Source organism: Chrysochloris asiatica, unplaced genomic scaffold (assembly GCF_000296735.1).
Source record: "Chrysochloris asiatica unplaced genomic scaffold, ChrAsi1.0 scaffold00139, whole genome shotgun sequence".
Lineage (NCBI taxonomy): Eukaryota > Metazoa > Chordata > Mammalia > Afrosoricida > Chrysochloridae > Chrysochloris > Chrysochloris asiatica.
In genome coordinates, this window is record NW_006408657.1 from 2534613 (window position 1) to 2561535 (window position 26923).

Genomic DNA, 26923 nt, shown 5'->3' on the forward strand with positions numbered 1-26923 from the left:
GGAAGAACTGCTGAGTTTGAAACACCAGCCATGTAAACAGCCGAAAACCTAACTCACAATGCCACCAGGGCATTTTACAGAGAACACAGACATATTTAAATCCCCAGTGCTGTGTGAAACATAGCAACTCAACTTTCCTTTCCATTTGTTTTTTTTTATTTGGGGCTTGGCATCTTTCAATACGACATATAAAGATTTGGATTAATTTGCAACTTACTTCTAGCACCTCAGAAATTTCCTCAGCTCCACCAGGAAGACTTTCGGTGCTTTTAAGTTTGAGTTCAACTTCATTTAGCCACTTGTTTGCTTTCTCCAAGTATGACAGTAACTCATGCCAACATGACCAAACTTCCTAAGAAGAAAACATATGTCACAGAGAAAATATTTTTAAGAGAAATGTGAATATGAAATCTTTGCATTTCTATCACTAATACTTATATAACTGTATAATTTTATTTTCTATCTTTCACCATTTTATATGCAGCCGATAATTTCAAATTCAACTAGTCATTTGATCATCTAATACCTTTCTAATCACAAACCATTAAGGACACATTTTATTACATGAATGAATTAAAGATTTACATTTTTTAACTATAAAAATAATTCACCAGTCTTACAATGACTCTATTGAGTAACACCAGAGATGGAGGCATAGACGATGACATAGAGAGATGGAGCGGCTGGGGACCCTGGACTTAGGGTAGGAGAGGGACTGTGTGCTGATGGCAGGGGGTGGCTGGGGTGGGGAGGTGGGCTTTTGGGGTGTGCCCTTTGGTTGTTTAAATGGTTGTATATTCCTGAGTGCTTCGATGTACATACACACACACACACACAAAAAGGTGGGGGGGGTGGACGCAAATGTAGTTGAATGATGATACATGGAGGGTATTTTAATCATTGCAATGAAACGAAATACAATAGGATAAATGTAAAGCTGATGTTCTCCCATGTAAACAATCACTCAATTCACAATAAAAACTTATAAAAAGAAAGGCATATATAAAAATGTATATATTTATAGAGAGAGATCTGGTAGCGTAGTGGTTACAAATCGGGCAGTGAACCACAAGGTCAGCAGTTCGAAAACACCAGCGGTTCCGCGGGAGAAAGATGAGGTGTTCTGCTCCAGTAAAGATTTACAGCCTCGGAAACCCTGTACAGGGTCTCTATGAGTTGGAACGAAATCCACGGCACTTTTCCTATGTCTTGGTGTGACTCTGTAGGATAAGCACTGGACTGTGAACCACAAAGTTGGTAGTTCAAACTCACTAGCTGCACCTTGGAAACCCTCTACAGGATCACTATAAGTAGGAACCAACTTGACAGCATTTAGCAACAACAAGATGCTATTGTGTGTTCATTCTGATTAGTTTAATTTTCATTATTCCAAATGGCTATTAAAATTCATATTCAGATGTTATTCAATATAAATTTATGATAGAAAACAAAACTACAATACAGATACATCTTCAATGAAACTCTAGATTTTCCATATACTATAAACGTACTATATACTATAAACTCCATATATATTTATATATATTTATATATATATTATCCTGGTGTGTCTATGTAGCATAAGCACTGAACTATTAATTACAAGGTTGGCGGTTCAAACCCACCAGTCTTTCCTCAGAAACGCTATACAGAGTCATTATGAGTTGGAATAGACCTAATGCTACCCAACAACAACAACAACAACATCATAACACTTCAATTATTACTGCCTTTGTGTGACTTACTTTATACTTTATCATATAGACCCAGTGTGACAGCTAAAAGTAAGTACTGGACAGTGAACCATAATGTCCACAGTTCGAGTTTACTAGTCACCGGAGGATTGATAAGGCTTTTTGCTACCGCAGACATTTGAAGTCTTAGAAACCCTATACAGGGTCGCTATGAGTGGGAGCTCACTCCATAGTACTTATTCACAGCAAACAAATCAGTAACCATTATATCACATACTTTTTCCATATTAGTAGGTTGTTGTTGTTAAGTACCATGGAGACGGTTCCGACTCATAACGAGTCTATAGAGGGTTTCCGAGGCTATAAATCTTTATGGGAGCTGAAATCCTCATCTTTCTCCTGTGGAACAGCTGGTAGTTTCAAACTGCTGACCCTAAGGTTAGTAGCTCGATCTCATAACCACTACGCTACCAGAGCTCCTTATATTAGTAGGTTGTTGATTTTGTTGTTAAGTGCTGTCTAGTCAATTCCGACCCAAAGCGACCCTGTACAGTGTTTCCTAGGAGAAGCTGGTGAGCTTGAACCACTGATCTCACAGTTCAAACGACTTTGCAGTCTGGCAGTAGACGTACGTTTATAGTATATGGAAAATCTAGAGTTTCATTGAAGATGCTATATCTTTGTATCTGTATTGTAGTTTTGTTTTCTATCATAAATATATATTGAATAACATCATGAAAATGAATTTTAATAACCATTTGGAATAATGAAAATTAAACTAATCAGAATGAACACACAATAGCATCTTGTTGTTGCTAAATGCTGTCAAGTTGGTTCCTACTTATAGTGATCCTGTAGAGGGTTTCCAAGGTGCAGCTAGTGAGTTTGAACTACCAACTTTGTGGTTCACAGTCCAGTGCTTATCCTACAGAGTCACACCAGGACATAGGATATATATACATATATAATCTCCAATAAATATATGAATACAGGTTCAATCTCATGACTAATCAGAGGAATATATCAAGATTATAATGAGAGATTTTATACTATGCTAGTCAATTGGAAAAAAATGAGACTTTTGAAAATTACTATCCAGTGCTTCTATGTGTACACATTGGAAGGACCATTTTGAAAATAATCTGTCATTCTTAATTAGATGAGTATTCACACACTTTACAGCTCAGTTACTTCACTTGTTGGACTATATTCTCAGAGAAATTGCTTTGCATTCACAACAAAAGACAGTAACAAGAATGTTCATATTAGCACTTTTTGTGATAACTAACACACATATACACACAAAGAAACAAACCAATCTAATGGTGACTAGCACAAGAATGGATAAATACTCTGTGGATATAATTTGAGTGAGATGATAATTTCACTGAAAAACAAAAGTGAAAAGGAATAAATTTGCAAAACAAAACAATATGTATAAATCTTAGACATAAAAAATGTTGTGTATAAAGAGTAAGTATTAGAAAATCATATATATTAAGTTATAATTTTTTAGAAACATCAAAAATGGAGTGTTAAATTATTTGGGCATTCACGCATGCATGGTGATATATTTCTTAAGCAAAGAAATAACAAAAGCAAGCTTATGGTTGGTATTTATTTACATGTATTGGGGGAAGGACAGACAGATGTGATACAAGAGAAAAGGTAGAACAATGGGTGTTTTCTATTAGATTTGATTTAACTAAAACTTATAAATACAGTCGTGATCTGCCAATATTCACCCTCTTGCCTTGTCCACTCTCCCCCCACTTCACACACACACACACACACACACACACACATTAAAAAGGAAAAAAACCAAACAAAAAACTAGACGGAAGTTTTAAGAGAAATTAAAAACTCTATATAAATTTTCCTATGATCTCTCTTTACTAATACCGTTTACAAACAACAGAGGGTATTCTGTCTCCAATTGATGAGAAGTATCAGCCTAAGTCACCTTGCCAGACACTGCACCTTCATACTAGTTTTGTATTCTGTTTACAATGCATCACAGAAAGTCAAATTAACTATTTTGTTTTAAAAGGTGATAGAAATCTTAAATCTGGGACATTTCCAGCTCCTGCTGGACTACAGGCTGTCTTTCTTCTGGGCACAGATCCCAGTGGGAAAATATAAATATCTCCTTAAATACCCGAGGGTACGTTAGAGCTTTGAAGATAAGGAGATGCGATTGGTAATGTGTCTTATTAACTTTTGTGCAGATTGAAGTAATGAACTATCTTGCTGATTTCACCATCAGGATGGATGGCCTCTTCTGTCCTCAATGCATCTGAAGGACACAGCTGGAGAGGCTGGATGTACCAGCTTTACAGGTCACCTTTGCAAAATAAAATACAGTCTTGAATCCTGAATTGGAACTAAAGCCACCTAGAATAGCTGTTAAGCTTAACTGTTTGGAACTTAAAATTACTGTGAAGCCACAGAATTCAAAGAGGCTTTAAAGGAGTTTATAAACAAAATTAAAAAAAAAAAAAAAAAAAAAAAAAAACACTAACCAAAATGGTAGACAAGGTTAATATAATAAAGTCACCTTCTACTTCATTCATGTCAAAATGTTGGGTAAAGTACAAAGGAAAATACTAAAACCATAACTGATCTATAAAATAAATATGAAACATCATCAGGTGGGAGAAACAAATAATGAAATTGAAGCACAAGTGGGGAATAATGATTATAAAATTTGGGTATATAAAAACGGGACATATGACATAAAAGCTAGACTATTTAACATGAATGTGGGAAGTTAAATGAAGATGAAAAAGCATAAAGTTGTCAGCCACCCAGTATGGAAACAAAAGTACAAAAACATCATCCATAGAATACAGAGAATGAGCAAAAAAGCTTAGTATCTGTTGGGCATTTAATTGAAAAACAGGAATCAACCCACAAGAAACTGAATTCAAAGCATATCATGAAGTGTGGAGTGGACTTAACAGCACTTAACAACAACAGACATCATGAAGGCACAATGTAGTTTTTTTTTTTCTAGCATTCTGTTAAAGAAAAGTACAAAAGATACATAAGGATCCTCCAAAGTCCAGAGCAGAAAGAATTTCCATTAAACTAAATTCCTGCTATGTGTGAGTTCACAAACAAGAATTACAAACCACGAGTTCAATTACAAACCTTGAACTTCCCTTCAAGGGAGTCAATCATTATAACAATGGGTGGAATCCACACATAAAGATAATATTTAGAAATATTTAGAAAAGTTGAAAATGATACACTTAGTTTTGTCTCTCACATGTCTATCATTTTGTCAGACTATGTTGGCTTGTTTGTTGTTGTGAGGCTGGAAGCTTTGCCAGAAGTATCTTAAAAACAATTATGGTGGCCAGTTTTCACTGGAGCTTCCAGAGTAAGAGACTAGGCAGAAAGAGAGGCAGATCTCTTCTGTTTGCAGTAGTCACTGCAAACCTTATGATTAGCAACAGAACATTGTCAGATACAATGCCAGAAAGTAAGTTGGAAGGCACTCAGGATGGAAGGCACTAAAATATGGCTGGAGAAGAGCTGTGTCCTCAAAGTTGAGTTGACCTTATTGGCATGAATAGAGCAAAGCTTTCAAAACCTTTATTTGCTGATGTGGCTTAACTCATAATGGAAAAAAAACAAAACAAAACAAAACGACAACAAAAAATACACACAGCTGCAAACATTCATAAAAAGTCGAAACATGGAATGTTTGAATTTAGTAAGTATGAATGTAGGAAAATTGAAATTCATCAAAAATGAAATGGAACACATAAAAGATCAATATCCCAGGCATTGCTATTGTTGTTAAGTGCTGTCCAGTTGGTTCTGATTCACAGTGACCCTGTAGAGGGTTTTCCAAAGCTGTACATCTTTGCAGGAACAGAAAGCTTCATGATTTGCATGTGGAGCAACTGCGTGCTCAGAACCTTGTGGTTGTCAGTCCAGGGCTTCTTGCACAGAGCTACTATTCTAGGCATTAGTGGAAGTGGTGGTGTTGATGTGCCATGGAGTCAGCTCTGACTCATATCGACCCTGTATAGGGTTCCTGAGGCTGTAAATCTTTACAGGAATAGAAAACCTCATCCTTCTCCCACAGAGTGGCTGGTAGATTCTAACTGCTGACATTAGCGGCCCAATTTGTAATCCACTATGCTAAGTTACCAGGCCTCCTATCCTAGGTATTAGTGAACTTAATTGACCATTTTGATTCAGACAACCATATGGTTGGCATCAAATTCACTGTCAAAAAGAGCATTTCAAAATCTATATCAAAATTCAATGCTTTGTGTGATAGGATAATATCCGTAGGCCGGCCTACAGGAAGCCCAAGGGTCCTTGCTGCATAGTGTATTATGCACTGGGCTGTTAACTTCAGTATTGGTGGTTCAAATACAACAACCATTCCATGGGAGAAAGATGAAGTTTCCTGCCCCTGTAAAGATTTACAACCTCAGAAATACAATACAGGGAAGATATGAGTCAGAACCGACTCAAGGGCACATGGCAACAACAAAGAAGACAAGTTAATACCACTACTATTCAGACTTATGCAATAACCAATAAAGCCACATACGATGAAAATTCAAAAATTCTACCTATCTCATCAGTCTGAAATTTTACTGGTGATTGGAATGTGAAAGTTGGAAATAAAAAGGAATATATGGACTTGGTTATAGAAATTTTGATATAGATTGCATGACAGAATTTCAGACCAACAACTTATTCTTTACAAATAATTTTTCAATAATGTAAATGGTGCCTACTATACATGGGTAAGCACTCAACCTCAAGGTCGGTTTAAAGTGTAAGGTCGGTGGTTTAGACTCACCATCTGCTTCTTGAAAACCCTATACACGATCACTATGAGTCAGAACTGGGTAGACGAAACTTAACAACTTAACAATATACATGGAGTCCAGGTGTACCATTGTAGGATAAGCACTGGACAGCAAGGTTGGCTTAATCCACAAAGTCGGTTATTAAAACTCACCAGCTAGTCCTTAGAAATTCTACACAGGTTTGACAGGAGTCAAAACTGACTTGATAGCACTTATAACAAAAACTTTTAACTTATTAACAACAATAATAATACATATCGACCTCATCAAATGTAATACACAGGAATCAAATTGAATACATATTTGGGAATTGATAATAGACAAGGTCAATATCATCAGCCAAAATAAGGCCAGGGACCAACTATTTAAAACATCATCAATTACTCATATGCAACTTCAGGATGAAGATAAAGAAAATTAAAACAAGCCCACTAGAGCCAGAATATGGTCTTGAATACATCTCACCTGAATTTAGAGGACATTTCTTGAGAACAGATTTGATGTATTAGACACTAATGACTGAAAACCAGAAGACTTGTGGGATTACATCAAGTTCATCATACACTAACAAAGCAAAAGGTCATTAAAAATATAGCAAAGAAAGAAAGGATGTTAGAAAAGACTCTGAAACCTGCTCTTCAGAGTAGAGAAGCTAAACTAACTGGGAGAAAAGAGGAAGTCAAAGAGCTGAACAGAAAAATTTAAAGGGCATCTTGAGAAAACAAAGTCAAGTATTGTAATGAAATGTGCAAAGACTGGGAGTTAGTAAACTGAAAGGAAATAATATGCTCAACTTTTTCAAGCAGAAAGAACTGAAGGAGAAAATCAAGCCTCGAGTTGCAATATTGATAGATTCTATGGGCAAAAATTGAATGATACAGAAGCATCAAAAGCAGATGGAAGAAATACACAGAGTTACTGTACCAAAAATAATTGTTTGATGCTCAACACTTTCAAGGATTAGAATATGATCAAGAGCCATTGGTACTGAAGGAAAAAGTGCAAACTGCATTGAAGGCATTGGAAAAAATAATGCTTCAGGAAATGACTGAATAAAAATCAAAGTATTTCAACAAACTGATTCAGCACTTGAGGCACTCACTCATCAATGCCAACAAATTTGAAAGGCAGCTATCTTGCCAACCGATTGGCAGAGATCCTTATTTGTACCTAATTCCAAAGAAAGGTGATTCAATGGAATGGAAAAATCATCAAACAGTATAATTACTATCATATGCAAGTAACATTTTGATGAAGATAATTAAAAAATAGTTGTAGCAGTACATTGATATGGAGCTGCTAGAAATTCAAACCAGATTCAGAAGAGGATGTGGAATGGGGATTTTTCATTGCTGATATCAAATGAATCTTGGCTACAAGCAGAGAATACCAGAAACACTTTTACTTGTGTTTCACTGACTATGTACAATCGACTTTATGGACTGTGTTAGTCATAACAAATTATGGATAACATTGAGAAGTATGGGTACTTCAGAAAAGTCAATTGTGCTCAAGAGGAACCTGTACCTAGACCAAGAAGCAGTCTTCAAATAAAGCAAGTGGATGCTGAATGGTTGAAAATAAAAAAAGGTGTGCATGGTTTATATCCTTTCAGCACATTTATTCAATCTGTATGCTCAGCAAATATTCTGAGAAGCTGACTATATGAAGAAAAATGTGGCATCAGATTTGGAGGAAGTTTCATTAACAACTTGTGACATGCAGGTGATACAACGTTGCTTGCTGGAAGCAGAGGCCTTAAAATACTTACTGATAAAGATCTAAGACTATAGCCTTCAGTATGAATTGCACCTCAGTGTAAAGAAAACAAAAATTTTCACAACTGGACCAATGAATCACATCATGAAAAACAGAGAAAAGACTGAAGTTGTCATAGAGTTCATTTTGCATGGATCCACAATCAATACTCATGGAAGCAGCAGACAAGAAATCAAAGTATGTATTGTATTGGGCAAATCTGCTGCAAAAGACCTCCTTCAAGTGTTAAAGAGTAAAGATGTCAGTTTTAAGACTAAGTTGCATCTGGCCCAAACCATGATATTTTCATTCAGCTCATTTGCATGTGAAATCTAGACAATGAATAAGGAAGACCTTGGCAGAATCAATGTATTTGAATTACAGTGTTGGAGAAGAATATTGAAGATGCTGTGGACTGCCAGAAAAACAGATCTGTCTGGAAAGACATACAGCCAAAATGCTCCTTAGAAGTGAGCACTGGGAGACTCTGTCTCCTGTTCTTTGGGCATGCTGTCAAGAGGGCCACCTCCCTGGAGAAGGACAGCATGCTTGGTAAAGTGGTGGGACAATGAAAAGTTGGATTGACACAGTGGCAGTGACAATGGGCTCAAACATAACAATTCAGAAAATGCATATGGTTGCTATGAACTAGAAAAATAATTGAATGGCACCTAAAAAAACAAAGTGCTTAGTTTTATGGTATAAGTTGCTAGTAGGATCTCTTTACCTGGGATTGAAAACTAGAACACATAGTTAAGGATCACAAGAGATAACTTCTCAACATAATATGTTGTGAAAATTTCTACTGAAAGTTTTCATAACCTGTGGTCTAAATAAAAAAGGCTGAGGGGAGGGCATTTATTGGAGGTGATAAGAAAATTGTTTAGAAAGGTAGCTATTTTCTTTTTCTCACCACATATGGAGGTATGTAGTGGGGTGATTTTCCTTACAAAGTTTTAAATAAAATAATTTTAAATAAAATAATTAATAGGTAATCAGTATATTCAGTTAGGAAGAGTTGAAATGCATTTTTGTTTGGGCTTCCTGTAAGGCTAAAGACAACTACCCAAAAAGTCTCATCCCTGAAACGTGTAGAAGGTGAGCACTGGTAGTGCCTTCAGACCATGAGTTCAGATGTGGATGCTGTTACAATAATAGGGGAATCACAGAAGCATGGCGCAAATTGTGTTCTTAAATAAATTATTGCACATACAAATATATTTTTTAAATAGAGTAAAATTCTTATCAATCTATAGATATCATATCTCTAGGACTTTGTGACCTCAAAAATAATGGTAATAAGAAATGAAGTAGCATATATTTACAGTCTAGAAGCTGAGGTCTCTGGGAACATCAAGGGAGAAGAGCAGAGAGTGGGACCCTACCCAGAGAAGCAGTGATGCCAGAGATGGAGTCAAAGATGATGAGATGATGTGGAGAGATGGAGGGGCTGGGGACTCTAGACCCAGAGAGGGAAAGGGGCTGTGTGCTGACGACCAGGGGCAGGCTTGCAAGGTATACCCTTTGGTTGGTTGATGATGCATGGAGGGGATTGTAACCATGGCAATGTAATGATATACGAAGGGAGGAATGTAAAGTTCATGTCCTCCCATGTAAACTATAACATAATTCTCAATAAAACATTTTTTTAAAATGAAGTAGCATATAGTTAAATTTAGTGGGCACTAGGATAAGTACTTTAAATGAGTTAGCTTGTTTCGTCTTTTCAACATGGAGTATCATGTCTATGTCCATTTTAAAGATGAGAAACCTGTTCACACAAGTTAAACAATGTGCTAAAATTCAAATACACTGTAAAAGTTTGATGGAGGAATTCAAATTTAAGCATTTTTACAACAGAGCCCATGTTTTTAAACACATTATTTTGCATATGACCACACATTAACATAATTGATAAAGACCAAGAAAAGCGACTAACTTCTAATGTCTTGCATTTCCCATTCAGTCTGGTGCAGAGCCATTGATAGTTGGTGGTGAGCGTGTCCAGTTCCTTTTTTAAGGCCTCTTGTGTTGCAGTTTGGGCTTGAGCTATGATACTATTCACAGACTCAGTGAGGAGTGTCACCTTTGTTTCTTTTTGCTGGGCCTCTTCTTTAGCTCTCTGAAAATAATAATTTAAAAAAACAAGAACATAAAAAGTTGACTTAATAGCAAGGCAATCACTTTACTTTCCAAACATTCATCTACGTGTCATATAATTTCTTTATTTAAACATCCCAGTTAAGAGGGGATTAATAAATTCAATACTGCCTCATATTTAGCATAAATTTACTTTTAGTTGTAATTAAAAACTTGAAAGAAGATTACAATTAAAATATCACAGATAATTCCTCAGAATAGTTTGAAAAGCAATCTGTATATGAGTATATTGTTTTTAAGTGCTGTCAAGATGGTTCCGACTCATAGTGACCCTGTATATGGTTTCTGAGGAGCAGCTTGTAAGTGTGAACCACTGACCTTGTGGTTTGCAGTCCAGTGCTTATCCTACAGTGCTACACCACAAGTCCTATATGGGTACATATTTGAGGCCAAATATGTACATATCTGTATAAATGAAGCTACTAGAAACAGACAAGAAACGCATATTTCAAGGCTAGCTTGGTTAAAGAATTATAAGTAATCTATACTTAACTCTGGAGTCCTGGTGTGGCACTGTCTGTAGGTTAATGTGTCAGACTGCAATGTGGTTTGAACTGCAAGGTCAGTGGTTCAAGCTCACCAGCGCTCCTTGGAAACCTTATACAAAGTCGCTATGGGTCAGAACTGACTCGACGACATTTAACAACAGCAACATATTTGAAATTGCTTATAACTCACTCAGAGGGATGAATGATTTTGATACAAGTACAAATGGTTGGTTGAGAGCCTTCTAGTCATTCACAGCTAACCCTGTATAAAGTTTCTGATTCTGTCACTCTTTTTGGGAGCACAAAGCCTCATCTTTCTTCCTCTGATCAGCTGGTAGATTCAAACTACTGATATTACAGTTTTAAGTCCAACCCATAACTCACTATGCTATCAGAGTAACTTTCATTGCAAATACGATTTCATAAATCAAATGATAATTAACATGGGAGGTTTTTAAAAATGCTATATTTCTGACCATATTTTGATGAAAGAAACTTCTGTTCAGTAAATGTAAACCCATAAATTAGCTTCATAAGGCAGTTTCGGGATTAAGAATGAGATCTGTTTCTAAGAGGGTCTTTAGGCTGAATTTGTATGTAAATCAGAGCAGGTGCATATGGTTCTTATTAAACTTTACTTTAGTGTAAGAAAAGCCTCAAAAACTTTCCAATGATTTCAAAGCTGTGTGTGTGGGAAATAAAGGTGATGGATAATAGGAGCTGTCTGAAAATCCTATGTTGATGACCCGGAAACTTACATTGTACTGGAAAATCCTCCGCAAAAAGAAAACATTGTTGAGGCAGAGACGATGATGTGGAGAGATGGAGCAACTGGGGACTAAAAACACAGAGAGGGAGAGGGACTGTGTGCTGACTATCGGGGGCGGGGGGGGGAGGGGCAGGCTTGCAGGGTAGGTTGATGATGCATGGAGGGATTCTAACCATGGCAATGAAACGATATAGGATAGGATGAATGTAAAACTAATGTTCACCCATGTAAACTATCACATAATTTACAATAAAACATTTTTAAAAAAGAAGATGAAGAATTTGTTTTCTTTCCCAAAATATAATCAGACAAGGCCACACTGTGACCTTGATGAATCAAGGCCACCGGAAGATCACTCCATGATTATTTCTGAACACAGACAGAAATATAAACATTTCTCAAACCACAAAATACCAAACATCCCTCAATCCTGGTTAATATGATTGGGTACTGATTATCAATTATAAGTTTAACCTTGCTCTAGTCTACTCTCCTTCTGTATAAGACATATCTCAGTGTCTTTATGTATCAGCCTAGACAAAAGACAAACAAAACAAGTACAAACTTCTGCATTGCTTTGATTGAAAGCTTCCTGAACCATGTATGTGCTCCACAGCTCTGTTTTAAGTATGTGCATCCTTTGCTTGTATTTTGTATTTAAAAAAAAAAATTAAAAAAAGGAACCCTTTATTGGTGAGCATGTTGGGATTGTCCCTTGATTTATTTATTTATTTATTTTTACTTTTGGGGACATATGAAGTAAAATACTCTTTTTCTGTATCTTTATTCTTTTGTAAACTTTGTTTTGTTTAATAATGGATTTATAAAAAAAAAAATTCATAAACCCCTAAATAGGTTAAATAAGATATGCAATCCTGGAGTTACTTCGACTTCCTGACAACATCCAATACAAAGCAAAATTATAACTCCTCTTTCAAGACCAAAGCCTATAAAAGATTCTTTTGAACATGGTCTTATTCAACACCTCATATTTCCCTACATTGTACATTCTCCTCATTGCATGAAGGGCACTTCCATTCCTTCTATGTCAATGAATGCATGCATAGTAGAAACATGCACACAATCTATATTTAATTTAGATTCTTTCAGAGGCAAACCCTGAGATGAAGTTTGAAACATACATCATTTATGTGGAATATGAGGAAAATACTGGTGTGGGAACAGGAATTGGAGTCTGGAAAAGTAAGAGAGATTATGAGGCATTGAAAAATGAACAATAGATTGCTAACCCAAGGTTGGCATTTGAAATCGACCATCTACTCCTTGGAAAACCTTATACATGGTCACTATGAGTTGTAAGTAACTCTATAGTTATTAACAACAACAATAACTTTTAAGCTCAGAAACAAGTGTTGATAACAAGTTTAATTCTGCTGTGGAGCTCTGGAAAATATAAGCTTCAGGATTATCCACTCAAAATGAAGGAACTCCCACCACTGACTGAATGCTATTGGAGGAATAATAACTTCCAAGTACTCCTAGCTTATTATATTGTTGTTAAGTGCCATCAAGTCAGTTCCAACCCACAGTAGCCCTGAATAGGTTTTCTGAGGAGAAACAGGTTAGGTTGTACTGCCAGCCTTGTGGTTAAAAGTGACTTTGCAGTCCAGCACACTAACTCACAAGGCCATACCAGGACTCCAAAAGCAGGATTCAGTGACCACCAAAATTCCTCTGGTAAAGAAATACAAATTCTGGCAAGATATGGGCTTGCAGGGAAGTGATAAGAGTAAAGGGACATGGGCAAAACACAAAGAATATTAACTACAAAATAATTTTATATTTTTCAATATAATTGTCCTACTCCTTGGAATTTATTCCTATAATGACTTAAAAGTATTCAATATGATGATGGCAAATGACAATTGTTCTGAAAGACTTTAGTGGATTTAACTGAATTTACTGAATTGTTTTTTCAGTTAAATATTCTAAATAAATAATTTTAGGACTACACTGAGGACGAGTTCTACAAATACTACACTCTGATTGGAGTAATACTTATAGTACTGTCAACAACATTGACAATCTCCTATGTGCTCCTATCATCAGCTATGTATTCCAATGGCTAAGTGCTTGACTGTTAACCAAAAGCCTGGTAGTTTCAATCTGTCCAGTGGCTCCACAGGAAAAAAAACCCCAAAAAACTAGATTATCTACTTTCATAAATATTACAGTCTAGAAAACCCTATGGGGCACTTATACTCTGTCACATGGAATTCATAAAAGTCAAAATAGACTTGATGGTACTTAATAGCATGTGTTATTGAATGCTACATCAGGTATGTCTCATGTGCTATTTCATTGGCTTGTCAACAAAGCTTCTGAAGATGTGCTCCATTATCTCTATATTTTTGTTGTTCTTCTTAAGTGCCAGAGAGTCAGTTCCTATGCATTGCAACCCAGTATAGGTTTGAACTACTGACCTTGTGGTTCCCTAGGATAATCCCGTGCTTATCCTACAGTGACAGGAGTCTCAACATTAGGCACCTGAATAATGAAGCTGGAAAGTTTAAATAATTCTTGGAATTACATCTTTTCTTTCCATTAGTGTCTGTCAAGCTCATTTAAAGTTTCAGAGAAATGACAGAGCATAATGTAATGGATCTAGCAAATGAAATCGCACTAAATTACAAGTAACCCACATAGCGTGGTGGTTATGAATTGGGCTGTTAATTTCAAGGTCAGCAGTTCGAAACTACCAGCAGCTCTGTGGGAGAAAGATGAGGCTGTCTGTTCCCATAATACAGCCTCGCTGTGTGCTGAGGACCAGGGGGCAGGCTTGCAGGGTTGTTTGATGATTCTTGGAAGGGACTGTAACCATGGCAATGAAATGATATATGATAGGATAAACGTAAAGCTAATGTTATCCCATGTAAACTATAATGTAATTCACAATAAAACATTAAAAAAAAAAAAAAAATCTACACCTCGGAAACCCTGTGCAGGGCCGCTATGGGTGGGAACTGACTTGATGTCACTTAACAACAACAACACGTAACTATCAAAAAAATCCAGAAGGAAAAAAATTATGTTTGTCTTTGATACATTGTTGTTGTTGTTGTTAAGTGATGTTGAGTCAGCTCATAGACTTTCATAACTTTGAAAAAAAATCCAACAAAAAGAGAGGTTTTAAAGTCAGGAATTTTGCAGAGATCAGAAACCAAAATAAATTAGTACAGGTAGACATAAAAAAATAAATCATGGGGAATTTCTCCAATTTATTTAAAAGTAGATTAAATAACTACAAGGATTAAATATAATCCTTTTCAGAAATGGTACCACTGGGTCTCTTTCTATTAATCCAACCATCATTTTCCTAGACATAGTTCATTACCAATATTCTAAATCAGTGGTTCTGAAATAGTTGTTCCTTGCAGCCATTTTAAAACTTGACCCTTGGAATCATCAGAAAACTTTTTAGAAATGAAAATTCTTAGGCTTAGCTCTAGATCTACTGTATGAGAAACTAGGGGGTAACAGCCAGCAGTCTGTGTTTTGAGGAGCACTCCATGGGATTCTGATGACTATCTAAGTTTTAGAGCTACCATTACCCATCCAATGAGAAAAGCACATTTTTCTAAGGTCTTTAATGCATTAGGACTAAAGATCCAATAGTGTAAAAAATAAAAGAAGGAAGACAGACTAAAACGGTTAAAAGGTGAAATTGGAGTGTCAAAGGAATTTTAGTATAAGGTTTCTGTATATATCACAGCAAATCTCCAAAAGAGTGTTGAATTTAGTTATTAATCAAACACTCCCCTAGGTTCTTTGGTGTTAATAGAAAATTTTTGTTTACAGTAGAAAAACAAGCCATCAAAGCAATATTGTCATTTTTAAGGAAAATGCAGGGAATACAAGTTTAGAAATAGAAAGAAGTACACTTTCTTTCTGAGTAAATCAGGAAGAGATGGCAAAGTACATCTATCTATCTCTTTTGATCATAAAAATTTGTGTCTTTTCAATATGAGCACAGGTGAAAGCCTGAAAAAAGTATCAACACTATGTTTTATGTTGTGAAACAGACCCAGAGAGTGTCAGAAAGTTCAAGAAATAGGGGCTTCCTGTCAATTACACCTTGACTGCTGTTGCCAAAGGCTTCCTGATCTTTTCATATTTTCAATACCATTCAATTATGTATCCACAGCAATCAGTGGAAAATAAGAGCTCAGATGACTAATTTCAAGAATTATATAAAAGCACATTTGAGACAGTCTACAGTAGTGGAAAAGAAGAGGTATCTGGTTGACTGCTAGCGAGGATATGTAAACTGCGGTAGGAGAGAGGAAGAAGTGTCAAAAGAAGGACTGATTAAAAAAAAAAAAGAGGGACTGATGATATGGAGAGATGGAGCAGCTGGGGCTCTAGACCCAGAGAGGGAGAGGAGCTGTGTGCTGATGACCAAGGGGCAGGCTTGCAGGGTATGCTCTTTGGTTAATTGATGATGCATGGAGGGGATTGTAACCATGGCAGTGAAACGATATATGATAGGATGAATGTAAAGCTAATGTTCTCCCATGTAAATTATCACATAATTCACAATAAAACATTTTTTAAAAAAACAGAGGGATTGAACCAAACAAAGCAACCCAGGAAGGAAGATACAGTGCCTGAACACAAGCTGATTGAAATTATCTATGTTGGGACCTGAGGTGGCTGTTGTTGTTAAACGCCTTCGAGTATGTTTCAACTCATAGTGACACTGTATAGAGTTTCCTGAGAATGGTTGGTGAGTTTGAACCACTGAACTTGTGGTTCAAACCAACATTGCAGTCCAGAGGTTCATGCTGCAGTGCCACATTATATCAAATTCTTTCTTTCTTTCTCTATTTCTGTGTTTCCTTTTCCCTCTTGTTGTTATTAGATACTGTCGAGTCAATTTTGACTTATTACAACCACAGAGTAGGGATGCAGTAAATATTTGTTGATTAATTAATTAATTAATTAACAGGTGGTAATGCTTGATTCGAATCATGTTATACTTTGTAATACTCTATATGAGGCCTGGTGTGGTCCTCTAGGATAAGCACTTGACCACAAGGTCGGTTTGAACCACAAGGTCAGTGACTCAAATGCACCAGTTTAAGTCTCTTTAAAACACTAAATTATCAAAACTTGTTCAATACATTGTAAGTTTTCTTTCCATGATTACTTGGATATATTTTTTATTTGAATCTGCATCTGTAAGAAACAGTTAATATGATGAGCTAATTCCCATCTCTTAACAGCATTTAATTTCAAGGGAATAGTACGTCAAACTGTGATTTTCAATATTTAAAGTTTGACCCCAATGCATTAAACTTCAGAAATAGTTTCAAAATTCTACATACTGCATATTAAAATGAAAGCAAAATTAATTAGAATACAACCTATAGTATTAACCCAGGAATAGACCAAAAGGATTGTACAAAATAATAATGTCAAACAATGTTGCATTTATTTCTTGAATTATTTGCTTTGGGCTATGTGGTTTGTTTTACCTTCAAATCTTCCACTGCTGTCTGTAATTCATCTGGGGTTTTATATTCAAAATCTCTTCCCAGGTATTCTTCCTCAGCTTGTGCCATCCACTCATGCATCTCGGATAGATCTTTCTGAAGGTTTAGAGTTTGATCTAAACCTCCTTTCAAGGCTTCCTTTCTGGCATAGACCTTCCATAAAAGAAACAAAGTATGACCATAAAAAGTAGAAGAACAATACCTTTATTTTACTATGTGTTGTTAATGGATGCAATAGAGTCAATTCCGACTCAACGCAATAGAGTCGATTCCGACTCACCGCTACCACATGGGACAAAGCAAAACAGCCCCCTAGGGTTGGTTACCTTACCTGCAATCTTTGCAGAAGATTGCTAGGACAGACGTTCTCTTGGTGTGTTTGATCTGCCACCCTTTCAGTTACAAGTTGGGTGCTAAAACATTTGTGCCACAAAGACTCTTTACATCATCATATAAAACAAAACAAAACCCAGGGTTGTGGAGTAGATTCTGACTGATAGCATCCCAATAGGGAGATTGTAAAGATGAAAACCCTGGCCCTTGACGAAAAAAAGGTAAATATTCCACACAAATTTTACATTAAGCTATACTTTTTTATTTGGTGTACATCATTATTAAAATAAGCAGTTTTACCTATGACAATGATTTACCTATCCTGTATTGCAATATTTGTCAGGATTAAAGTACAGAAAAGAACAAACTTTTATATTTTTTTTTCCATTGGAACACTGATTTTATTGGTACCATAAAGTAGTAATTCTTTGTACTCCCTGATACAATTTTATGATTTCAAATATTCTAGGATGTTAACAATCATATGCCTACAGATAATTCTCATAAATTAGAAAAAATAGCATTGGAAAAATCAAGGCCATAGTCAGCAATTTTACAGAATATAGTCAGTAAAATTCATAGAATATAAAAATATTATCAGATAATTCTCAGAAAGAGAACTGAAATATTTCTCTGTAGAGGTGCAAAAGTGCTCAACTGCATTCATAGGGAAATAGTGCAAAGTAAAATGAGTGAAATGAGGTAATTTCACATGTAAGATGGGCACAAGTTAGTAGTTAAAATGCCAGTTTTGGGCAAAGATGTAGGGACACAAAAGTTCTCACACCTGTTTAAAGAAATACCCAATATGGTAGGTACAGCCTCTCAGATAACAAGTTGACAAAACTGATTACTAAACTGAAGGTCATATAATCTAAATCTACTGCTACACTTTTGAAAATGACTAATATGAAAAACAGTGTACAGACTTTCATATACAGCATTTAGTGTATTTCACCATTATATCACTATTGTATATTTCCAGAAGCAGGTGTGATTTCACATGGACTTGCTTATAATGAACAATTTCACATTTCTCACCACAGTAAACATTCTGCTGCTTGGGATGGGTGGTATCTGAAACCCGTGTAAAAGCAAACCCACAGAAGCCCATGCTTGCCATGTTTATTGAATAATCCAGCCTCAGATCAAATAGTTCCATGAACTGTGTGTGATGAGCATTGTTGAAAACTATTCTGATTTTTCCATAGCTAGGAAATGCTAATTGTATATGAAATTCACATTTTTGTAGCTGGCCACTAAATGACATGATATAAAAAAAAACTGTGTTGGCTGAAGAAGGTTCATTTATGGCTAATATTTGACCCGTGACCAATGAGACTTTGCAAACCAAGTGATTTTTACACTTCTGAAGTTTATCTGACTCTCTTTCTTTCTTGTTCTTCCATTTTTTTTTCATTTCCTTATCCATCCTTCTTTCCTTTCTGAATTCCTTTCTTTTTTCAACCACTGCAGAACATGGGTGTTGTAGGATTCCAAGGAGAACCAGAGATAAATAAAATATTCCAGGTTTGGAACACAGGATCATTGTAGGGCTGGGATTTATGGAATTGTTTTTATATAGCTTGACACAGGAGTCCTGGTGTGGCACTGTGGGTTAATGCCTTAGACTGAATTAAAAAGTCCTTTGAACCACAAATGAGGTGGTTCAAGCTCACCAGTCACTCCTCAGAAACCCTATACTGGGTCGCTATGGGTCAGACCCAACTCGATGGCATTTAACAACAACAACAACAAGCATGACACAGGCTAATGTATTTAAAACAAATTCCTGACCCATTTCAAAGCAGACAGAAGGCGTAAGGCAGGGAGAGCTTTAGAATGGGAATGCTTTATAAAAAGGCACATCTGGAAAATGTACAAACCTTGAGATTTCAGTTACTGTTATCAATTTTTGGTTTGACTGTCGTTTATACCCTTGATCTAAATAAATTGGTGATATTCTTTCTATTCATCCTTTAAGAATATTAAACAAACACATACCTTTTATACTTTCCACAGAGCAAAACATCAATAGTATAATCTATTTTTTAACTAATTATTTTTTTCTGAATGACTCTTCTAGAACTGATTCACTTGAGGAAAAGAATAGAAGTTAGTTGACCCAAGGCTCCTCTTATGTGAGTTACTGGAACTTTTGAACATTTGTCACTGAGAATACTAGCAGGGTGATTTGCCTTGTGTTTCCTTTTTTAAAATTCTTTTCTTTTTCAAATATTCATTTTGCCTTTTTGCATGATTTCTTTTCAATTTTGGAAGGTTAGTTAGAAATTACCTGAGACTGACTTCGTCTAATACTTACTCATAGATTGAAAGTTCTCATTAACTTCAAAAAAGGTCTTTGTAAATTTTCAAGGTCATCACTGCTTTAGGTGAAACTTCCATCTTTTGGACAAAGTTGTGATATGCATTGATTCAGTACATACTATTTTTAGTTCCAAAATCTAATTTGAAATTTAAGTTATAAAATGAACATCAAAGACGTTCTGCTGTCTGAAAAGGAATACCTCAAATGTGAGTGAAGAATCTGTTTGTTTACATTGAGCTATTCATAACTACCTCCCAGTCTTCACTTGGTAATTGAAATCGGTGTAGTAAAACAGCTGACCTTGAAAAGCTTCATAGCAATCATCAGTCATCATTCTGTACAATACTTCCATCTGTGTATACACATGGATAATTCATTTCTTTTATTTCTTTACCATGTACACATATATAAAGTAGATTGGGTTACTAATTGTTACAAAGTTAAGCTTTGGAGAAAACCTTCAATTAAAATAGTTTCTAAATACAGAAATTTGTTTTCAGTATGACAGTAGATCTAAATTGAGTTGCATTACAGATGGCAAATTTTGGATCTCAGTAAGATGAATATGAATGTTCATAATATCTCCAATGAAAAAAATCTCCATTGTGATTAAAAAAAAAAAAAGTTTATTCATCTGAATGCACCATGTTTTGAACACCAACAGAGCTAGGGACCAGTTTTGAAAATGGGTTAAGGTGAACAAAGACATTAAGAAAACTAAGTTAACGAAGCACAGGCAAGCCACAGTAACAGTGAGGGCACATACCTGTCGGCACAGGTAATCCCACTGAGCATTGAGTTCTCTGAGTTCTGTCTCCAGTCTGGAAGCAAACACTGGCTCAGCTTCACTCTTTATCTTCTGCCCACCTTCATTGACACTGTTCAGGCTGGGCTGAATTGTTTGAATATCATTGACTAAAAGCTAAGGGAAGAATTCAATTTACGGTAGCTGAAAAACTTATCATCATGTATTACAAATATGAAATCACTAGCAAAGTGAACAATGTACTAATAGGAATCATGTCATAGATTCTGTCTTTTCAACCAAATCTTTAGACCCTTGAAAAAAACATTCAGAGGTTTTTATGGCATGTATATGGTTCTTAATTAACTGTATTCAACTTGTAACCCAAAAAAAAGGAAATAATTTTGATTTTGCTTTTTAAAAATGTGTGAATCTAAAATTTATACTTTACTATGTTTGAAAAAGATTTGGGTTTTCATTCTCTGGATATTGCAATGATTGCTTACAGAAAGGCATTATGGGTGTGAATTTTGCTAGTAAAGTGATATTACTTTTTTTTGCATGTCTCTGCACAGAAAAATCTGCAAAAAGCTAGACTATTGACTTCCTATGTATTGTTATAACAAATGGGAGTGTCATGGTTCAGTAGGATAAGCACTGGACTGCAAACCACAAGGTCAGCAGTTTGAACCAAGCAGCTCCATGGGAGAAAGATGAGACTTTCTGCTCCCAACAAGATTTAAAGTCTCGGAAACCCAATATTGGAGAGTTATGAGTTCCAACCAACTTGATGGCACTTAACAACAATAGTATGACAATGGTATAATAAATATTATTTCAAAATTCCATATTGTGTGATATTCTAGCATAGTTCCTTATACATGGAAGAAGCAACATAATGCAAACAAGACACAGCGATTAAATAGAGTTCAAAGGATTCAACTTTGAAACTCCACAGAATTTTGTATTAAAAAATCTTTAAAAGTGAGGTTTTAGTAAATGTCAATGTTTCTCTGTCCTCAATGTAACCCAGAGTTTCTCAACCTTGGCATGATGGGAATTCGGTGCCAAATCATTTTTGTTAAGAGAGGCTGTCCTGTTTCTGATTGTCTATATTTAGCAACATTTTTATCTCTTAAGAACTAGATGTCAGTAGAGTCACCCCCACCCAGTCAAGACAACCCCAAAATGTCTCCACACTTTGAAACATGTCTACTGAGTGACAAAATCACCTCTTATTTAAAATCACCTCTTATTTAAAATCACTAATAAAAGTGTTGATGTGAAAGTCCTCAAATAAAAATCTTACCCTGCACTGTTTCAGCTGTTTTTTAAGAGTTTCTGAATCACCGAGGGCAGGCCATTCTTCCTTTAGGAAAACATCAACTTCTGCCATCCATTTCTTCAGAGTTTTTATGTGATTCTTGAATCAGAGAGACATTTTAAGGCATTATTGGGGTGCTGATTGCTCCAAATACAATTCTTCATAGTGATAGGCCTGAACACAAGCCTAAAAACACTTACTATGTTTGACAGATGTCTCCAAGTAACTCTTCAGAAAACATTGTTTTTGTTGTTCATGAAGATTTTTTTGTGTTTATGATCTACTGTATGAGCACTAGTGTATGAAGTTTGCTATTGTTAAAAAAAAAAAAATACTACCAAATGTGTTTTTATGATGTTATTCTCAAGAACATTAAATCATATCCCCTTCTAGAGAAATTTTAAGTTACAAAACAACTCATGATAATACTAACAATGTGCCCTTCCAGTACATAAAACAAACTATGAACAATAAACTCATGTAACAGTATCTTTATAGCGTCTCTAAACCAAAACTTCCACATAATGTTTTCTGTCATTGACAGTTTAAATATTCCTCCAGTCGGGAATGTTCAGTCCAAGACTGTGTGATCATTAAAGAGAAACTTTTGTGTGCAATATATTTTTTTTTTGCCTGACCACATTGAATGAATAATCATGTAGGAAAATGTCATATATTATGATTTATAAGTAGTCAAATACCTCCCACTATTCTTTCACATATTACTTTTCTTTAACATGTTCCTTTATAAAATAAATATATATACTTTATTTCTCAGAACAGTTTTAGAGTTAGAGAATAACTGAAAAGAGTTCCTATATACTTTACCTAGTTCCCCAAATACCACTACTGAATGTTTCTATCAAAGATTGCATAGAGGAATCCTGATCAAAGCAGGGGGGACTGCAGAACAGAATTTCAAATTCTTATAGATTGTAGACTTTCTAGAGCCACAGAGAGTGATTCCCCACACTCCTTCCTGAGACTATTGCTCAGAGATCACCTTTAAATCTTAAATCAAAAATACACCAAACTTCCATTTAGTCAATTCTGACTCCTAGTGACCCTATAGGACAGACTAGACCTACCCCATAGAGTTTCTAAGACTAGACATCTTTATGGATGCATACTGCCACATCATTTTTCTGGTGGCTTTGAACCAGCACTTTTTTGGTTAGCAACTGTTATGAGCATGGTGCTCCATTAAAAATGACCTATATGAGAATAAGGACTTCATTTTGCTCGGATCAACCATCAACACTCATGTAAGCAGCAGTCAAGAAATGAAATGACATATTTTATTGGGCAAATCTGCTGCACAGACCTCTATAAAGTGTTCAAGAGCAAAGATGTCAGTTTGAGGATGAAGGTGTGCCTGATGCAAAACATGGTATTTCCAATAACTTCATCTGCATGTGAAAGTTGGATAAAGAATAAAGAAGACCTAGAAGAATTGATACATTTGCATTATGGTGTAGGAGGAGAATATTGAAAGTATCATGGATTGCAAAAATAACAAATAGCTCTGTGCTGGGAAAAGTTACAGCCAGAGTGCTTGTTGGAAGCCAGGATGACCAGACTTCATCTTTCATACTTTGAACATAATGACAAGAGGGACCAGCCACTGGAGAAAGGTATCATGTTTGGTAAAGTGGAGGCTGGGAGAAATAGAGGAAGACCTAGTGTGGCACTGTGGGTTAATGCGCCAGACTGCAAAGCCGTTTGAACTGCAAGGTCTGCAGTTCAAGTTCACCAGCTGCTCCTCAGAAACCCTACACTGGCTCACTATGGGTCGGAACTGACTGAACGGCACTTCACAACAACAATAGACAGATAGATAGATAGTCATAGTTGAGTCTAGTGTGGTGCTGTGGGTTAAGGCGCAAGACTGAAAAGTTGGTTTGAATCACATGGTAGGTGGTTCAAGCTTACCAGCCTCTCAGAAATCCTATACAGGGTTGCTATGAGTTGGAACCCACTCAACAGCACTTAATATAGCCATAGAAGAACTGATGTCTTTGAGTTATGGTGTTAGAGAAGAAACAAATCTGTGTTGAAAGAAATATTCCATAGAAGCAAGGATGATTACACTTTGTCTCTCATATTTTTGGGAGATTATTAGCAGGGACCAGTTCCTGGAGAAGGACATCATGCTTGGTAATGTAGGGGGTCAGTGGAAAAGAGGAATACTCCCAACAAGATGGATTGGCACAGTGATTAGCAGCAATGGACTCAAGCATAACAATTGTGAGGATAGTCCGGGCCCAGTATCTGGTTCAATGCTTCCTTCTGTTGTACATAAGGTCGCTATGAGTCAGAATTGACTCAATTGCTCCTAACAACAACACATACATACATATATACACATGGGATAATGCATGTATACAAACACACACACACATATTACATGAAGCTCTGGTAGCGTAGTGGCTACGAATCGGGCTGTGAACCACAAGGTCAGCAGTTTGTGAGAGAAACATGATGCTTTCTGCTCCCATAAAGCTTGACAGCCTCATTGGAACCAACTCCACGGCACATAACCACCATAGATAGATAGATAGATAGATAGATAGATAGATAGATAGATAGATAGATAGATAGATAGATAGAGATATACATATGGGATAATACAATGGACTGGAAAATCAGTTTGAGTCACAAGAGCGGTGGTTCAAGCTCAAATATATTTAGATATATTTAATTTATTAAGGTAAATTACCTGGATTTTTCGTAGTTTATTCATGTGTTCCTCCAGTTTTTGGCAATGTTCAACGAGCTGAGAGGAAAGCTTCTTCCAGCGGACTTCAATCACTTCAAATTCAGATTTATATTTCTGACTAATCTCGAAGGGGGCCGTTTTGGATATTTCTTTCACAGTGGTGCTGAGATAGTTTAGGCCACTTTGTTGATCTTGCAGTGAACTTTGTAAAGCCTACAAAAGGGGAGGGGGGAGTACATTTATACTAATAGATGAAGATAACAACTGATGAGTTACAGTTCATTAAATTGTATTAGATTATAAGTGATAAAATTTTAAACTCTAAACAAAGTAGCTGATGGAGTACAAGTCATAAAATAACCGGTAATAATCTTAATTTCACATTTTATCATATATGCAATGCACACATTATTCAGTAGTGTTTTATTTCAAATGTAAGACTATTTTTACCAATAATGTCAAATGTGCCTCAAATTGTATCTTACTGAACTAAGGTATTGTTGTTGTTGTGTGGCCTAGAATTGAATCTCACTCTGAATGAACCAACAGCACAGAGTAAAACTACTCTACAGGCTTTCTGAGGCTAAAATCTTTATAGGTATGGCAGCATAGAATAAACAATGGACTGCAAAGTCTTTTTTAACCGTAAGATTGGTGGTTCAAACTCACCAGCTGCTTCTAAGAAACCTATAGAGGTTCCTTATGTGTCGAAACTGACTCCACAACACTTAAAAACAACAACCTTTATAGGATCAGATCACCATTTCTTTAACCTAACCTTTGCAACTGGTAGAAGGCCAGTGTTCAACCATTGTTTCACGTGCTCCTTAGGATTTAGCACACTTAATATTATTGGTAAGGAGATCTGGTAGCTTAGTGGTTATGAATCTGGCTGCTAATCCCAAGGTCAGCAGTTCAAAACTACCAGCAGTTCCATGGAAGCAAGATGAGGCTTTCTGCTCCCATAAAAATTTGCAGCCTCGGAAAACCTATGCAGGGTCACTATGAATCGGACCAATCCCAAGGCACACAACCACCACGACTATTATTGGTACTGTCCTTGCCTGCTGCAAAGAGACAAAACGCTTGGCTGGTAAACAATAGCCGGAAGTTTAAGTCTACCTGGATGCCCATCCAAAGAAAGACTTGGTAAACTACTTCAGAAAAAAATAGTCATTATGATCTTATGGGAATGGGCTCTCTCATCCAAATGATCTGTTTTTGTGTGTATCCTATTTAAGACTTAATAAAGGGGTCCCAAACAACAAAACAAAACAAACACTTCTATGAAGCACACTTTTGTGACACACATGGGGTCACCATGAATTAAAGTAAACATGTTGTTATTGCTAAGTGCCGTTAAATTTGTTCTGACTCAGCAATCCTGTATAGGGTTGTAGTGGGAGCAGAAAGCTTCATCTTTCTCGATAGAGGTAGACATTTGGCTGGTCTTGTTAAGTGCCATCAAGTTCATTCCAATTTATAGCGACTACGTATGGGGTTTCCAAGGAGAAGTTGGTGATATTAAACCACTGACGTTGCAGTTCAAACTGCCCTTTAGGTCTAGTTCATTATCCCACAATGCCACACCAGGACTCCAAGGTAGACATGAGTCAGGATCAATTCCACAGCAATTGAGGTTTTTTTTATATCAATCAACTGTTTATATCAATCAACAGTTGAATGAGTGAATAAGATGGTCATATGTAACACAACTGAAATATCCACCATCTTGCCTAACTACAACAGTCTTTTAGTTCAGTAAGATGTAGTCTCAAATACCTTTGATATTAATTATAAAAATGGGTAGATATTTTCAACAAAATACTGCTGAATAATCGGCAAACTGCTCTTATGTCAAGGGACTTTAATCTGTGAATCCTTTCCATAATTATATGCATGAATATTAACCAAACAGTTATTATGTGCTAAGCCTAAAACTAAAGTGTACCAAACCAACATTCAAGTGGAGTTTACATTTCACTGTGAGTGAATGAGCGTCATATTTATCATCAACTAAATCATTCTCTTTAAATAGAAAAGACAGAGAGGTTGGTATGGCCATAGAGAGATAATTATTGAAACAATAGGGTTAGTCAATTTACAATTAGGGTATGTCACATGCAAAACACAAAACAAACTGAAAATAAATATAAAAACAAAAACACTTGCTGCTATGCAGAGGATTCTGACCCATAATTATCCTGTTTACATATAAAGTGTGATTGGGTATAAGAAATATAAGAA

At 36.0% G+C, this 26923-nt stretch overlaps 1 protein-coding gene across 2 annotated transcripts in view; it reads right to left on the reverse strand.

Annotated features, from left to right (window-relative positions):
- LOC102838260 (dystrophin-like) overlaps positions 1-26923 on the reverse strand; it is a 3237302-nt gene that overhangs the window by 1902842 nt on the left and 1307537 nt on the right. For both annotated transcript variants that reach the window (XM_006870143.1, XM_006870144.1), the window contains exons 23-28: positions 24677-24889; positions 21943-22056; positions 20655-20810; positions 17209-17379; positions 10233-10415; positions 218-352 (exon numbers count right to left, since the gene is read on the reverse strand). In XM_006870143.1, coding sequence (XP_006870205.1) covers positions 218-352; positions 10233-10415; positions 17209-17379; positions 20655-20810; positions 21943-22056; positions 24677-24889 — 972 coding nt within the window. The remainder of the gene's footprint in view (positions 1-217; positions 353-10232; positions 10416-17208; positions 17380-20654; positions 20811-21942; positions 22057-24676; positions 24890-26923) is intronic.